Source organism: Panulirus ornatus, chromosome 3 (assembly GCF_036320965.1).
Source record: "Panulirus ornatus isolate Po-2019 chromosome 3, ASM3632096v1, whole genome shotgun sequence".
NCBI lineage: Eukaryota > Metazoa > Arthropoda > Malacostraca > Decapoda > Palinuridae > Panulirus > Panulirus ornatus.
Window position 1 is genome coordinate 12,807,364 of NC_092226.1, and position 18,530 is coordinate 12,825,893.

General features: G+C 45.4%; 1 protein-coding gene across 1 annotated transcript in view; it reads right to left on the bottom strand.

Moving 5' to 3' along the window:
* Positions 1-660: 660 nt before the first annotated feature.
* The window catches only part of LOC139760592 (uncharacterized), a 41,621-nt gene continuing 23,751 nt past the window's right edge, over positions 661-18,530 (bottom strand). The window contains exons 2-7 of the mRNA XM_071683974.1: positions 9,906-10,021; positions 8,897-9,054; positions 7,225-7,410; positions 6,034-6,169; positions 2,331-2,461; positions 661-1,787 (exon numbers count right to left, since the gene is read on the bottom strand). Coding sequence (XP_071540075.1) covers positions 1,552-1,787; positions 2,331-2,461; positions 6,034-6,169; positions 7,225-7,410; positions 8,897-9,054; positions 9,906-10,021 — 963 coding nt within the window. The 3' untranslated portion in view covers positions 661-1,551. The remainder of the gene's footprint in view (positions 1,788-2,330; positions 2,462-6,033; positions 6,170-7,224; positions 7,411-8,896; positions 9,055-9,905; positions 10,022-18,530) is intronic.

Here is an 18,530-nt window from a genome sequence, read left to right on the forward strand (position 1 = left end):
TCCCGAGAATTGACCGTTACGTCATTGTGTACATACGAGACAAGCAACCGTAAGTTCTTTTCTTTTTATTTTATTTTGAAAATAGAATGGGAAGAAATACTATCATTAAAGTAGATTGTCCATACAGCCACTTTCTTGACGTTAAGAAAGATGTTGAATTTGATGGTTCCTATATCAAATATAAGATAAATTATTACTTACCCAGACAAGTCAGCCTTCGATTAACTGGAGATAAAGCTATATTTTTTCCTTACTGAAGGGACTGGTTTTAGGAAATTGGAGACATTGTCAGGAAGGTTACTAGAGGGTTGGGAAAGTGAAAGAGAACTAGGGGAAAATATTTTTGGGCTGAACTGAAGTGTTCCATTGTCAATCACTCTAGGAGAATAAATGTTGGTTGTCTTTGATCATGTCTCAGGAGCTGAGGAAATGTTTACGAAGATTGTTTACTTAACGAACTAGTGTATGGTGCACGACAAAGGAATCCTCCATGTGTACCATTCTGAAAATAGATAATTAGGAAAAATGTGAACAAGATTTAGCATCGTCTTTTTATTTTGAGAACATCTGTGTTACACTGATTTCGATCCACACCGACAACAGCAGATCAAGACTGTGAAATCAGGATTGAAATAAAGATTATATTGTTATAACTAAAAGTATATATATATATATATATATATATATATATATATATATATATATATATATATATATATATATAAAGCTTGGCACCAGAGTTTGAGGTCGAGGTACGAAAGCCAGAGTCATCACAAATATTATTTTTTTTGTTTTGTTTTTGAAGAGCTAATCTTTTAGCGTTGGAAGGCGAGCCTTGCGCTACAGTTCTGGTACATTATATATCCATACAACGATCCTGCGTAAGTAACCATCAACCAAGACACGTGGATCATTCAGTAATGATTGTATTCGTGGTATCTGTGAATATCACCTTCACCTATAGACTGTAATTAACTTGAAAATGTTCTTGACATTACCATGTGCAGATACCGTAATGGAATTTTTTCTCTTTGGCAAATACCACTTGCAAGTGCAGACAGATTATCAAGGTTGCAGGACCAAACCTGTTCTTAAACAGACTGAACAGACCCACTGTTGTACATTCCTGCTTTCATGTATAGTCCAACATCATGAATCAGCCTACAGAAATTACAGTTTATCTAAATTCAGACAATTACACGTCATAAAATTCTATATACATTTAGAAATACCTGGGATGACAATACTGTTTTATCAGAGATTGGTTGAGATCTATCAGAAATAGATGCAAAAAAAGAATATGTACAGATTATGAAACGTGTCTTTTACTCCCAATGCATCGACACGTTGCAGAGATAAGAGCACGTTAACACCACCAGGGACAACTCACTGTATCAAAGTCAATTCAGCCCGGGACTAAAACAACTTGAACCTCACATATCACCTCGGGAACGAAGCCATATAGTTTGGTTGACCTTGTGTACGTACGTCAGCTGGGGAAGAGCTTCCTGGAGAACAATACACTGAGATTCCGGTGCGCATGCCGAGCGTCTACCGTTTGTGGCCATCTTGTCGGCCAGAGGGACGGGTTTCCTGCCGTCTGGTGGTGGTTGCCTGGCGATGGCCACGGGTCTGCTGGCCAGTCCTCTTTTCGTTGGGGCACTGCGGCTTGATGCACTCCACGGTCTCGTTGCCAAGGTTGGGACACCGGAACTGGTCGAAACACTCGCTGACGGTGGCGTTCGTGGCGATCCAGCAGAAGTAAGCGTTGCAGTCGAAGGGGTTACCTGCGGCACACGATTCTGTGAGTCGTCGTCACCACCACACCTCCGTCATCATCATCCCGTCCTACCGTCACTACCTTTACCGTCTTAAAGTTAACTGTGCTAAAAGTGTCAGGTGTTAGATTTCCATGAGATACTTTCATATCGTCTACTTTACCCATACCCATTTTTTCATGACAGGTCCCGCTGCTCTCTGACATACTAGTTGTTTGATCCCAGTTTACTAACTGCCCACATATCCTCTTCCGCCCTCCTCCCCCTATCAGCTCACGTGTTCTCACATCTGCAGAGACATGTTGAGCCATGTTTGTTATTCCTCACAGTAGGCGAGGTCTCACACTATCTCCCTGGTAGAGATAACGATCAAAGTGAAGACGCACAACGTATTTTCTCAAAAGAAAAAAAAAAATGCCGGCATTTCCTGCCTGAAGCAAGCCACATGAAGAAGGTTGAATTCTCCCAATACTCGTGAGATGACTTATATAGAGAACCTGTGAGCCAGTGTAAGTGTGGAGGAGTGTCAGGAAACCGCAGGGTTGTGCGTACCTGCCACCAGGAGCTGGGCCGAGGCCCTGGTGAGGTCGATGATGGGGCGGTAGACGTTCTCCGGCAGGCTGGTCAGTTGGTTGTGCTGCAGTCGGATCTTGCAGCCCTTCACCCCCTCCATCACCCCTGGCCTGGGGATGGCAACAGTTAGTTCGTGGCACATCTTTCACCACAGTGTGATGATGATAGACGTGTGTCCTTCACCACACTGTGATGATGGCAGACATATGTCCTTCCATACTGTATATACAGGGAAAGAGACAGCCTAGAATGTTATCATAATTATGAAAGCGACTGTTCGTAGTGAAACATACAAATGCTATCTTTGCCTCAGTAGCATCTTAGAATTACCTTACACGTCTAGTACCGTCAAAGAAGAGATTTTCTTTCCCTAGGACCGAGTTCTGGGACCGGCTTATTCTGAGTGTCGTGTGTACAGTCTCAATGGTCAGGGTCGACATGTCCTTGGTGATCATAGATCAGTCGTTTCTGACAGATTTGTTTATTGGTTCAGACAGGCAAATCTCGTGACACCGTCAGAAAGGCTACCGACCGACCACTTGTGGGTTACTGTGCTTACGGACGGTCGGTCTGCAGCCAACAGTTCCCAAACACAGTGACGGACGAGACTTGTTGCTTGTCTGTATGTTGTGTCTATGTGTGTGTGTGTGTGTGTGTACCACGACCACATACCCACAGTATGTGCCTCAGTATTGACGCCAAAGTAGCAGTTTCGATAAGAAAAAAAATCTTCACAGAAGGGAAGATGAGTGGAGGAACTGTGTCTCTGGCATGGAGGGAATAACACGCTTCGTGCAAGTCTAAGAAGTACAGACGCCACGCAGATAAGATCAGTGCGATGGTAAAAATGAGATAAATGTTGAAAAAAAAAAAAAACATTCTGGAGTTTGGTCACGCACAAGTCGTTGTCAAGGAAAACACTGGGGAAAGGTGTGTTGCCTGTCAGCCTGGGGTAATTTTGGCCGATACATCGTAGATCCTGGGCCTCGCCAAGAGCCACAGCCAGAGCTCATGATATCCAGACTCCCCACTGGAGTGGTGAGGGTAGGGAACAGCGTCATCACACCAGGATGTGATGGTTACCTGTTCTCGGGAGTACACAAGAGGAAAACTGCCCGCGAGAGGAACTCAAAAGGTAGACCTAACTCTAGTAACTCCAGTGTCGTCATCAAGTTTTATCAAAAGGATGGCACTGGGATAAGCATGGGTGGTGTGGAAGAGAGAGGAAACACCGATGCAGTGAGGGTTGCTGCAGATGGGCGAGCGGCAACACAAGAAAAATGATGATGATTGCGTCACATGATGGGGAGAATAGAATATGCTGTGTATACAGAGTGAGACACTAATGGTGATTGGTATGGTGTCAAGAGAGGAGGCCATGTGCAAGATGAAGTATGGACAAGCGTCGGAAGTGGATGGGATTTTAGTTGACTTCCCCGGAGAGGTGGTGACTGTTACTGAATGGTTTGGGTCCGACTGTTGGATGTTTGTATGGCCTATAAGGTAAGGAGCATACTTGTGGATTAGCAGAAAAGGCATGTATTGTGCCCTTGTATAACGAAAAGACCAACAGAAAAGAATGTTCGAATTACAGAGGTATACTTGTTAAGGTGTGTGAGCGAGTGGTGGTCGAGGGTGTGGTAGCATGTACAAAGCAGCTGACTGGGGAGTAGCTTTTGGGAGAGGAAGAGGGTATGCGAACTAGGTGTTTGCTTTGAAGAAAGTGTGTCATACATCATACTTAGAGAAAGTGAGTGGATTATATATGGCATCTATGGATCTGGAAAAAGCGTACGTTTGGGATGGCGTTGATGTATTGTTGTTGTATTTGCTTTGGGTAGACTGGATGGTCTGGCAGCTGAGGCGTAGTTTAAAGGTGGAATGGATGAATTGTTTGTAGATGATACTAAAGGATTCCTTTCCTCCTCCACTGTAAGTAGTCTGAGGTACTATGAATATGTGGAGTAGATGGGAAAGTTACTGAGTGTAATGAGGAATTTCAACCACGAAAGTAATGTGCGAGTTAGGAGGAGGAGGGATAGTGGTTACGGGTAAAGGTGGGTTTACGTCCTTGATGCCTGGTGTCACCCATGGTTGTCTGATGTTCATGGCTGTGGTGGTAAGGGAGGGAAATATCAGACACACTGAACAGATGGTTGGTCTACAGTATGCAGGAGGTTAGGGCGTGGGAAAGGTAAACTAGTTACTCTCTGCATATGACGAATTTCTGGCAACAAACACCACAGAGAAACTCCAGAGGCTGATGAAGAGTTTTGCGGAGTGTGTGATCGGAGAGAGTTGAGAGTGATTGTGAACCACACTGAGGTACTGAGGCGCAGCAGGAGAGGGTGACGTTGTATGATTTGGGTGTTGGTTCAAACTGGGAAAGACTTGAAGGAACTGGGGTGCTTTTAGGGAATGGACATGGCAGCTGAATGAACCAAGGGGGCTGAAGTGAGCTTAAGAGTGGCAGAAGGGACGAAGGTCCTGGGTGCATTAGGGAACTTGTGGGTGGAGAGGTTAGTTTCTGTAAGGGCAAATATCAAATACGGATGTTTCAAGGTAGCGCACTGAGACGAGGAAAAGTAACTCGTACACACCTGGAGAGTGTAGTTTGAATTGGACTTATGCTTAGTGGTGTGGTGTTTGTTAATACAGAGTTAGGAGAGCAGTTGTTCAGTGCTTGTCTGGTCATTTAAATGTCCATATGTCTTGTCAGTGTCGTGTTTGTTGGGGAAAGCGAATAAGGTATAAATTGTTGAAGTTAAAAATTGAGATAAGCTTTTTATTTTGCCTTGGGGGTTGGTTGTTGGTTATGGAGCTGACTGGATAGGAAGGGTCTGCTGATGTTGCAGAGAGCTGAGTGCTAAGCATATTGGGGTGGGATGGTGTTGGAAATATTTTTTTTTTCTGTGCGGGTCCTGAATGTTTGTGGTTGATGGGCAGCCGTTGATTGTTCTGAGTGTTGTGTTTTGTGTGGTTTGCAGCTTTGTTGCATTTGCTTTTGGTAAATTGAATGACCTGGCAGTTCAAGCTAGTTTGAGGTGGAATAGATGAATTGTTTTTAGAAGATATTTTAGGAATCTTTTTCTCGTTCATAGTTAGGTACCAGTGAGTGGTCTGAGGATGTTCAGTTTGTCTATGGCCTTTGTGTGGGAAGCTGATGTTAAGTGTGTCGTATACGATTCCCTGTGTGGCTGAAGTTTAGATGAACATTCAGAGTGGTGCGAGGGTGCTGGTTGGTAAATTCTGGCATGATACAGACATTCTGTTCTGAATAAGGTTTTATTCTATAGTATGATGTAATGTTGCACGTCTCTTGCTGCTTGTTTAGTGTTTGGGGACGTTGATGTGTTGGATGAGGTCATCCGCAGATGAGATGACTCTCGCACTGGTCTGCAGGAGGTAATGGATGGTCAAATATAAAAATGTTGGAGGAAGAACACCTAGGTGGACTCTGTTGCATAGCCAGCGACCCTGGCTTGGCGGCCGGCTATGAATTTGGCTCACCAGATTACTGTGGAAAATGTTGTTAAGTATCTTTTGCGTGTGTAAGTGTCGGGGGATGGGGCCGAGTGCTTCGTTGATATTTTGTGGATCAGTTTTACAGCGAGTTTGGATACTTGTCATCATGAGCGTTCAAAGTGCCCCTGTGCTCCCGTGGCATGTAGTATTTACGTACTCGATGTAAGTGATGGCGTTGTAGGAGAGGTCGATCGTGAAGTCTGGTGCCTGGTGATCCGGGATGGTGAGGGAACCCTGGTACAGCTTGGTGATGCTGTTGTGCGACAGGTCCAGCAACTCAAGGCTCGGCAGACCTGGCCATACACATGTGAAAACTGGGTTATGTATGTATGTTAGCTCTCTCTCTCTCTCTCTCTCTCTCTCTCTCTCTCTCTCTCTCTCTGCCTGTCTATCTATTTATCTGTTCATCCCTCGGGATCTCTAACCAGCAGAAAATTCTTAGTTTGCAGACAGCACTATGTCTGAAGATGCTATCAAGGTTGCCACAAAGAGAAGTACAGTTAAGTCTAAGATGCTTTGATTGCATAACAAGATTACAATTTATATGCAGAGCGTGTCAGATTATTGGATCAGAAAAAGACCAAACAGAAATACATAATTTACGAAAGGTGGGACGAGAACCTGATGGAAACTGACGAATTAGAATTACAGCAGATAATCACGAGCCAGTTAACAGTACATGGACACGGATATAACAAAGTCCCAACTGGGGAAAGACACAGACAAGAAAGCAAACACGAAAGATCCAGAAGTCATGAGAACCGAGAGAACACCAAAAGTGAGAGAGGACATAAGACACGATAGTTCTGCAAAGCCAAATAGTGAGTAACATGGGAATGAGAACCTCTACGAGGGACGGAAAGTTGATCATGAGTATCATTGATGTCATGTTAGTGTGACGTATGGTCACCAGACAGACAAGGTAGAGAGAAGTAGGACACACCTCACGAGCAATATCGAGGGAATGGAACGACACATGAACCATCATGAGGGACGTGAAAGAACCTGAACTTTACGGATTATAAAAAGGAGACCATGAAAGATTCTTGATAAGTCAGGCACGACAGCAGCTGAAGGTATATAAAGATCAACATACTAATAAGATGGGAAGACTATTCCACGTAATTTTTAGAAACATGAATGGGATAACTACAGAAATATTTGAAACAAAAAAAGAAACGCAGACAAGCGGTGAAGGCCTTCCCATGTAAATCAACCATTCGTACTATGAACCAAGTAAAGCGTACGGTCAGTGCTACGCTATAACCCTGCCTGCTGGCAAAATCTCATCAGGTACCCTCTCTCTCTCACACACACACTCCCTCTCCTTGGTCCCAGTGGGTCTCACCAGCGAAGGTATAAGGCTGTATCTGGAACATGTTGTTGTGGGCGATGGTGAGTGTCCTGAGGTAGGGGAGGGCCATCACCGTGTAGCCGGGGATGAAACTGATCTCGTTGTGGTCCAGCAGCAGCGTCTGTAGGTACGGCTGGTCACTCAGCGTCGGGAAGAACACGTTCTTCAAGGAGTTCCTCACTAGACGACCCAGGGAAAAGGAACCATGTGGATTTTATTATCTTAAGGAAAAAGTTTAATCTTATCTCGTATTCCTAACGCTTAATTTCTGAAGTACAAGGAAGATTCAAAAATGTATGAGTCATATGTAGCCACATCTAAAATTATTTGTGAACACACACACACACGCGCGCGCGCGCGCGTGTGCGGAAATGTGTTTCGCCAACCTAGATGAAAGCTAAGAGTTATGCGATGCCATTTTTATTGGCGCTTATAATTATAAGCTGCTCATTCCTTAACCCCTAAGAACAGTCGATATTTCTTATATATATATATATATATATATATATATATATATATATATATATATATATATATATTTATTTATTTATTTATCTATTTTGCTTTGTCGCTGTCTCCCGCGTTTGCGAGGTAGCGCAAGGAAACAGGCGAAAGAAATGGCCCAACCCACCCCCATACACATGTATATACATACACGTCCACACGCAAATATACATACCTATACATCTCAATGTACACATATATATACACACACAGACACATACATATATACCCATGCACACAATTTACACTGTCTGCCTTTATTCATTCCCATCGCCACCTCGCCACACATGGAATACCATCCTCCTCCCCCCTCATGTGTGCGAGGTAGCGCTAGGAAAAGACAACAAAGGCCCCATTCGTTCACACTCAGTCTCTAGCTATCATGCAATAATGCCCGAAACCACAGCTCCCTTTCCACATCCAGGCCCCAAACAACTTTCCATGGTTTACCCCAGACGCCTCACATGCCCTGATTCAATCCACTGACAGCACGTCAACCCTGGTATACCACATCGATCCAATTCACTCTATTCCTTGCCCGCCTTTCACCCTCCTGCATGTTCAGGCCCCGATCACTCAAAATCTTTTTCACCCCATCTTTCCACCTCCAATTTGGTCTCCCACTTCTCCTCGTTCCCTCCACCTCCGACACATATATCCTCTTGGTCAATCTTTCCTCACTCATTCTCTCCATATATATATATATTGACAACATGAAATTAGCGCTGACTTCTAAAGCAAACAATTTATCTTTTTCCAGGAAGATGAAGGAATCACTGTATGCCAAAACAACGCTACTCCATTGTCAGTGTCTCGCTCTGCAAGGTAAGCCTGTTTGATTCATTCGTTTATATAAACCCACGTGACAAAAAAGTATTGAATCGTTCACCATCACCATTTCGAGAAGACGCAACGATACTTAATGCGTACGTTCTGTTTAGGAATCGCACCACATATCTTCCCTCCGATGTCCCGGATCTACCGTATTTTAACATTAAATGAAGAAAATCAGATACAATTTACTGGTATGAAAAAAGAACTTTGCAGACACTGACACACTGACACATACACTGATTTCTACTCAGGAAGAAGAGATACTAATAAACAGCTCTTATTTCTGGGGTACAACATGACTCTCGGTCACAACTATTTGTTTACTTACCAAGGTTGAGGAGCTTGAGGGTGTTGCTGAAGGGTATGAAGGCGTGATTATCAACGGTCTGGAACTCGTTGTCCATCATTATGATCTCCTGGAACTTGAGGGGCCCCCACATGTCTTCCTGGATGCTGCAGGATAGCTTCGTGTCGTCCACCATCAGTCTGTGGCACAGTCTTGCGTCAGTCTACCAGCATCACATACACACACACACACACACACACACACACACACACATCAGATACCAGAGCAGTGAACAGCACAGTTATCAAAACGAAGCAGCCTCTTAACCTGTGTTATTACGAATATAGATTCTCTAGCCAGCTAAAGCAACAGACTAATGTGTAGCAGTGAATGTGATTCATTGTCCCACGTAAATTGACATAGAAATAAATGTAAATTCACGTAATACAAAAGAGTGTGTTCCTTTTAACCAATTTACTAAAGGAATTATTCTTAATTGATTAAGTATAGATTATTATTGATATGCCTTGTTTACTGTTGTGATCCCGTGGATTGGGGAAGGTAACACAGCCTAGTGCAACAGCAACACATCTTCACAGGTCGACTCGTCACCATGACTGGCACTCCCGCGCCAGCCGTCGACTGATTTTCTTATTATGGACATGACTTACGGCATACTTGCTGACGAAACGATTATCAAATGTTTTTTTTTAGAAATGCTTGAATTACCTTCTTCTAAAATTGATACGTGGACACGTATCTAGCGAAGACATCCTACTGACTGTCGATAATAGGCTGTAATGAAGTAGCGCTCTCAAAAATGTTGGATTATCCGAACGTTACTGTTTCATTTTAACTTTTCTGACGACCCGTTCTTGATTTTGGTCAACATATCCAGCAAGTCGCCCATAAGATTACCGTACTTTTTCAAGAGATGGAAGTGACAGCTTATGTTGTTGATGAAGGTGCTTAAGAACAAGAGTAATTCCACACGGTGCACTCGGTAAGTTGCTAACAGCAGTAAAAGGACTGGGAGTGTGTCTGGCCTTACCTGTAGTAGTGGGTGGAGGGGAAGGAGGTGACACTGAGGATGTCTGTGAGCTGGGTGCAGGAGACCAGGTCTGAGCCGCAGTTCAGCTCCGCCGTCGTGCCGTTCGCACAGGAACACTGGAAAAGTTGTGATAGGTTAGTACCAACCCTTACAGCGTGATGCCTCAGGTGTTTAACAACAACTCCGCACGCCTCAAAGAGGGTCGGTCTATCCTAAACTGTCTGTATGCAGTAAGAGGATGATTATTCCATGTCGAAATGTAGGGAGAATTATGATTTCGAAGAAAAATATAGTTCATGCCGCTATAGAAAGAATGATAACATCTGAAGAGGATGAAAGAAACCCCAAATATTCCGATGGAGCACTCGTAAGTTTCAAGTGGAAGAATGTTTTCAGATGATAATGACTGACAAGTTATATAGAGGCCCGGTCCCTTTTTGTCATGATAACATTCGACTTTAGGGTAACCAAGTAATGATACTGTTGACCAAGGAAAAGGTCTCAAGTTTGATAACTGGGAATGACCGTAAATAAACATCACTTTTCAAAGGCATTAGATAAAGCAGACTGAATGGTAGGTTTAATAGAGATGTATAGGCTAGGTTTAATAGAGATTTATAGGCTAGGTTTAATAGAGATTTATAGGTCAGGTGTAATAGAGATGTATAGGCTAGGTTTAATAGAGATTTATAGGCTAGGTTTAATAGAGATTTATAGGTCAGGTGTAATAGAGATGTATAGGCTAGGTTTAATAGAGATTTATAGGCTAGGTTTAATAGAGATTTATAGGTCAGGTGTAATAGAGATGTATAGGCTAGGTTTAATAGAGATTTATAGGCTAGGTTTAATAGAGACTTATAGGTCAGGTGTAATAGAGATGTATAGGCTAGGTTTAATAGAGATTTATAGGCTAGGTTTAATAGAGATTTATAGGTCAGGTGTAATAGAGATTTATAGGCTAGGTTTAATAAAGAGATTTATAGGCTAGGTTTAATAGAGATTTATAGGTCAGGTGTAATAGAGATGTATAGGCTAGGTTTAATAGAGATTTATATGCTAGGTTTAATAGAGATTTATAGGTCAGGTGTAATAGAGATGTATAGGCTAGGTTTGATAAAGAGATTTATAGGCTAGGTTTAATAGAGATTTATAGGTCAGGTGTAATAGAGATGTATAGGCTAGGTTTAATAAAGAGATTTATAGGCTAGGTTTAATAGAGATTTATAGGTCAGGTGTAATAGACATGTATAGGCTAGGTTTAATAAAGAGATTTATAGGCTAGGTTTAATAGAGATTTATAGGTCAGGTTTAATATAGAATCGTACTTTGAAACGCAATTGTTGTTCTTCACAACGCTCCTGTCGGGTTGCCAGATATTAGAATACACTGCCCATTTCTAGTCGCCAAACTATAATTTTTTTTTTTCTTCTTTAACGAGAACAGTAACAAAGCTGTTCCGTCGCTCTGAGACAAACTTTATGAAGAGACTGCAGGCTATGAATATTTCCCTTAAAAAAGCCCATACTCCAGCGAGATTCAATAAGCGTTTTCAGAATTCTTCACGAATGAAAAAAGAACTTGAAATATGGAAATATGTTTTACCCGAGATAGAGATGCAGTAACCAGGCATAAAGAGAAGAAGTTTGAGGAAGATGTGATACAAGCGTTTTCCACCATTAGAGTTGTGCAACACTGATATGAGATCCCAGTGTTGTATGATGCAAGACGAAGTGAATATGGGGTCCCAGTGTTGTATGATGCAAGACAGACTTAATGGTAAGAGATCCCAGTGTTGTATGATGCAAGACATACTTAATGGTAAGAGGTCCCGGTGTTGTATGATGCAAGACATACTTAATGGTAAGAGATCCCAGTGTTGTATGATGCAAGACATACTTAATGGTAAGAGATCCTAGTGTTGTATGATGCAAGACATACTTAATGATATGAGATCCCAGTGTTGTATGATGCAAGACATACTCAATGATATGAGATCCCAGTGTTGTATGATGCAAGACATACTTAATGATATGAGATGCCAGTGTTGTATGATGCAAGACATACTTAATGATATGAGATCCCAGTGTTGTATGATGCAAGACGAGGTGAATGATATGGGTTCCACAAGTACACCACTTTCTCGCTGTACAGTACAAGTAGGTAAGTACAAGCAACAACGAGACAATACAGAGAGCATAACAGAAGGTAGGAGGAAACTTGTGAAACACAACAAAACGAGGGGACAGCATGAGGAGCGCAACACCCGAGGAACACACCAGGTAGTGGTGGAGGCAACACAGGGAACACAACAGAAAAGATTTGACGTGAGGAAGAGAACAGCGTAGAGTTAACAGAAGGATCACAGCATAGGTAACACCCAGGCAACACGGACGTCAGTAAGGCAACACAAGGAACGTCATATACGTACCGAGGAAACGTAAGGAACAGAACACATTTAGGATAATAATGACGTAACACTTAACATGTTGGTCCGGCTATTACAGGGGGTCTGTGTACTTGAGAATTCGTGGGACTCGTTGTAACGAGACTGATGTCACCAGCTGTAACTGTATCCCCTGTAACTATATCAAGTGTATGCACTATCCTTCCTGTACCTGTATAAAGTATATCCATTACCTGTATGAAATGTATGCACTATATCGCCTGTGCAAAGTGAAGCCTATGCGCTGTAGCACCTGTACCTGTATGAGATGTATGCACTATATCTTCTGTACCTGTATGGAGTGTATGCACAGTGTCACCTGTACCTGTTTAAAATGTATGCACTATATAACCTGTACCTGTATGGAGTGTATGCACAGTGTCACCTGTACCTGCTTAAAGTGATGCACTAATATATCCTGTACCTGTATGGAGTGTATGCACAGTGACACCTGCACCTGCTTAAAGTGTATGCACTAATGTAACCTGTACCTGTATGGATTGTATGCACAGTGTCACATGTACCTGTTTAAAGTGTATGCACTATATAACCTGTACCTGTATGGAGTGTATGCACCGTATAACCAAAATGTTCATGCAGTGTACAGACTCAACGTTAGCGGCGTGCCTGTGACAGCGTGTCACCCAGGCAACACCATGACGACAGATAAAGAAAGTGATGAATTGAGCTACTGGGAAGCAGACAGCCTTGGCTCGTCTAGACCGGGTGAGACACACGCCTTACTATTCCCACATGTCTTACGTCGTGGCTGCGACTTTAAAACTCCTTGGGCAGGACGGTGTACGACCCACGACCCCACAACGATACGACTTTCCCCCTTTCCCCCCAACGTCGACGGCACGACCCTTGGGTGTAATAATGGCCTGGCCTTTGACCTGACCCTTATGAACATGTTTAATTCTCCTGGTCAGTGCACCAGGGCAAAAACCATGTTTGGCTCCCACGCTGGCCCACGTCCCTGAGCTTCCTAACGGTTGGAGCTTCACTATCACTCCTCCGCCTCTACGGAGCACCGCCCCTGCATGTTGGAACCACCCACATCTATACCTATCCCCCCACCACACACACACACACACACACACACACACACACACACACACACACTGACCCCCAGGCCCTCATCCACTATCGTGGTCTTGTGTGTCCTCCACTTCTCTCTTCTTCTTCTACAGTATTGATTTCACGTGTAGCACTTCCCTGCCATGTGAGCCAATCCACAGAGTGTCGTGGTACACATCATAACTTCCCCATTTTCCGCTCTGTATTACATTATTTTTTCTCTTCATTCTTGCTCCTCTGCCTCCGTTTCCGGCTCAGAACTCCATTGCCAGTCTACCTATCACATCTCAGTCACTCCAGGAGTCCTTAATGGGGATATCTTACTCAGCTTTGCACTCAGCACCTCCTGCCGCAGAATTGATACGAGTGTTTACAACAACATTGTGTAAAACCAGTAAATTCTTATGGAACCTGTGTGGAAGGCGGGTCATCTAACCTGGGTTCTGTCATTTCAGTGACGGCGTTTGTGACGCATTCGCTCGGCTTTCTGCCTCTGTGGGCACTTGACATAACAGGCCGGCCCGTGTCGAGACCCCACCTCACCAGGTAAGTCAGTCGATGCCTCTTTGTCGATTTCTTTCCATAGAGCATGGAAGACACACTCACGAGGTAAGTCGTTCTCCCCCGACGGGTTAAAAATGTCCTTCCATAGATGATGGTTACGTCACACCTCGGTACTTTTCCCCCGGTGTCACCTTGACTTCTTCATTGGTGTCTTCGTCAGGCCTGCCGGACCATCCCGGCGTTGGTCCAACACAAGCTCGGACGAAAGTCCTCCATTTGGCATTTCCTGCCACCCACGCATTGCACCTTCCTTCTACCCACTATCGTATAATCTAGAAACGACCTTTGGGTACAGCGGAAGCCTCACCATGCCGGAATGTCATTCATCCTGTGCTTTGAACAGTGTTCGAGTGTTTACTCCCTTATCATTCCCAACCCCTGCTTTCACCGTAAGGATTACTTCCGAGCCTCCCCTCCCCTCCCTCACACAGCTGGACTCGCTGGCCAGACTACCGTACCATGTTTGTCTGTGTCCCCGTGTGAGGGTTGTCTGATGGTGTCCATCCTACTACATCATGGGCCACGACCATCATTCCTTCCCACGTGAAGTCTTATCCTCGTTACGACTAGACGACTTCAGTCCTTCCTCCACCCCGACTCGCGCGCCGCCACACACCATTTCACACTTCACATACCCTTCTGCCATCGCCCGTTCATTACCGCAGCATCCACTACTAGTCATGCCTCCCCCGCTCTCTCTCACTCTGTACTCTTGGTCTTCGTCGTGGCTGCCCCAAATGTTTTCTTCCATTTGTATATCCCGAGCGTCCCTCACACTCCCCCACCCACCCAGTTTAAAGAGATGTTTTCCGTCATTTTCTTGGCCTTAAACGTTTACCGCCAGAGAACTCGGGCTTTCCCCCTCCCTCACGATACACACCTCAAGGTCACGTCGAGGATCACTTGACGAGCCAGCACTGGTCTTAAGGTGGTAGTAGCAACGAGAATCCCAGATCTTTGAAGACTCCTTCATGAGGAGGTCCACCTTCAGGATGGGTTGGACGACTCTTGGGTCAAATTGAAATCCCAGTGAATGGAGAGATTGATTAGGTGACGGAGAGAACGAGAAGGGAAGAGGGAGAGAGAAAATGCGGTTGCTAGGAATGAATCACATGGCAGTATACCATGACAGGAGAGAGAGGGTGTGTGTGTGTGTGGGTGGCACAGGTGTCAGTCTCCCAGAGGGCCCGGCCGTGCGAGCCATCACCTGGGGCGGCCCCCCACCTCTGGTGCCGTGTTGTTGTGGCCAGCGGCTCGTATCTTGTCCTGGACCGATAGCATGCTATCACCGGGCCCCCACTTCATCCTCAAGTGGCTTCACATTCCTTTCCCGGGCCAGTGGTTCGGTATGAAAGGATTGATATTTTCTGGGGTATGAGCAGGGCAAGCTGGTATCGCAGGGGAGGATAGTGCCCCTCCCCTGGGGTGCTGGTGTGGTACAGGAGGGACTGTACCCTCCCCTGGGGTGCTGGTGTGGTACAGGAGGGACTGTACCCTCCCCTGAGGTGCTGGTGTGGTACAGGAGGGACTGTACCCTCCCCTGGAGGTGCTGGTGTGGTACAGGAGGGACTGTACCCTCCCCTGAGGTGCTGGTGTGGTACAGGAGGGACTGTACCCTCCCTAGGGTGCTAGTGTGGTACAGGAGGTACTGTACCCTCCCCTGGGGTGCTGGTGTGGTACAGGAGGGACTGTACCCTCCCCTGGGGTGCTGGTGTGGTACAGGAGGGACTGTACCCTCCCTAGGGTGCTAGTGTGGTATAGGAGGAACTGTACCCTCCCCTGGGGTGCTGGTGTGGTACAGGAGGGACTGTACCCTCCCTAGGGTGCTGGTGTGGTACAGGAGGGACTGTATCCTCCCCTGGGGTACTGGTGTGGTACAGGAGGGACAGTGCCCTCCCCTAGGGTGCTGGTGTGGTACAGGAGGGACTGTACCCTCCCTAGGGTGCTGGTGTGGTACAGGAGGGACTGTACCCTCCCTAGGGTGCTGGTGTGGTACAGGAGGAACTGTACCCTCCCTAGGGTGCTGGTGTGGTACAGGAGGGACTGAATCCTCCCCTGGGGTGCTGGTGTGGTACAGGAGGGACAGTGCCCTCCCCTAGGGTGCTGGTGTGGTACAGGAGGGACTGTACCCTCCCCTGGGGTGCTGGTGTGGTACAGGAAGGACTGTACCCTCCCCTGGGGTACTGGTGTGGTACAGGAGGGACAGTGCCCTCCCCTAGGGTGCTGGTGTGGTACAGGAGGGACTGTACCCTCCCCTGGGGTGCTGGTGTGGTACAGGAGGGACTGTACCCTCCCCTGGGGTACTGGTGTGGTACAGGAGGGACTGTACCCTCCCTAGGGTGCTGGTGTGGTACAGGAGGAACTGTACCCTCCCCTGGGGTGCTGGTGTGGTACAGGAGGGACTGTACCCTCCCTAGGGTGCTGGTGTGGTACAGGAGGTACTGTACCCTCCCCTGGGGTGCTGGTGTGGTACAGGAGGGACTGTACCCTCCCTAGGGTGCTGGTGTGGTACAGAAGGGACTGTACCCTCCCCTGGGGTGCTGGTGTGGTACAGGAGGAACTGTACCCTCCCCTGGAGGTGCTGGTGTGGTACAGGAGGGACTGTACCCTCCCCTGGAGGTGCTGGTGTGGTACAGTAGGATGCTGGGGAAGGATGGTATCATCCCCTGGCATTATGATGTATTGACGCCTCAGCATTAATGGACGAACTTGTTATCAAAAGCATGAAAGCTCGGCTTATCTTGTAGCTGTGCCACGCCCGCCTCACTCATGCACTCCCCACCCACCCACCCACACACACACACACACACACACACACACACACACACACACACACACACACACACACACACACACACACACACACACCCACACCCACATACATACACACACACACACATACATACACACACATACCAGGATGGTTGTTCACGCTCTCGCAACAGGAGCGTGTACGGTGCGTGGCCTCGTAACCCTTCTGACGTGACGGTGCGACCCTTGAGCAAGATGACCTGATGGATCTGTTCTCTCCTGCTTGGCAGACCACTTTGAGAGTGGAGCGGCGGACGCCCAGAACTGTGGTGAATTCCGACCGGTTGGTGTTTCGTCTACTTCGTGGTCAAATCCCCTCATGGCCTCCCACCCACCCACCCACAGTTAAAAGTCACGTATCTTTGTTTTGGCGGTTTGACTCTCATTGTGGATCTAAGCATGTTGATGTAGAGGAGGTGATAACAAACCCACTTTAAGGCTCGTACGCGCATCCTGACCCCCATGTCATTATCTGTTCGTATACGAGCGGGTCGAGCGACGCTGCTTCGGATAGTGCGTCACGAAGCTCCTCACTCACTCACGGGGTAAACAATACGAGGCGATGGACAGCAGAGCTCGGGGCCCTGTTGCGTCATCTTCGGGTGGAGTGCCTCGTCACTGCGTCTGTTTCTCTCAGTTCATGACCACATGTCATGTCTTCAGAAAACATTAGAAAAACTAATTAGTTTCTCTCAGTTCATGACCACATGTCATGTCTTCATTAGACATTAGTAAAACTAATTAGTTTCTCCCAGTTCATGACCACAAGACATGTCTTCAATAGACATTAGTAAAACTAATTAGTTGCTCTCAGTTCATGACCATATGTCATGTCTTCAGAAGACATTAGTAAAACTAATTAGTTGCTCTCAGTTCATGACCACACGTCATGTCTTCAATAGGCACGAGTTCAACTATTTACCCCTAAGTCGTATTTTGGACCTCTTGATTGCCACGGTGCGATCCTTCTAAAGGGTATGATATCTGGCCTTTCTCACTTAACCCGTAGAGGTCAGGTCACAGGTTGAGGCCGTCGCGCCCAAGGGCGGCACCACCAGGGGCTGCTGCACAGCCATATGTAAAGTCCTTATGACAGGAGAGTAGATGATCCTGGTGTCCAGCATGGACAGGTCGGGTGGTCGGCTACTGACACGTGTGATTAGTGTAATTAATTCACTTATAAGAAAAAAAACATTAATAGCCTACTTACAAGTGTTGTAAGTAATGACGATATTAACCATTGTGAGCAGTACTGACGATGCAATATCAAAAATAAACTTATTGGAATATGCGTCCAAGTTCAGTTAACTGAATTCTTGTCAACTGTGTTTGACCTTGCATAATAATGTGTTCCACTTTTTATTTCCTCTGTCTTCATAGCTTGATCTTCGTGGGAAGCGACATACTAATTACCAGATGTGTATTGATTGGAACTGTCTTCATACCTTGATCTTTGTGGGAAGTGACATACTAATTACCAGATGTGTATTGATTGTAACAGTAACTTCAAAGATCATTAACAATACCATTTAACTTCAAAGATCATTAACAATACCATTTAACTTCAAAGATCATTAACAATACCATTTTACTTCAAAGATCATTAACAGTACCATTCAACTTCAAAGATCATTAACAGTACCATTTAACTTCAAAGACCATTAACAGTACCATTTAACTTCGAAGATCATTAACAGTACCATTTAACTTCAAACATCATTAACAGT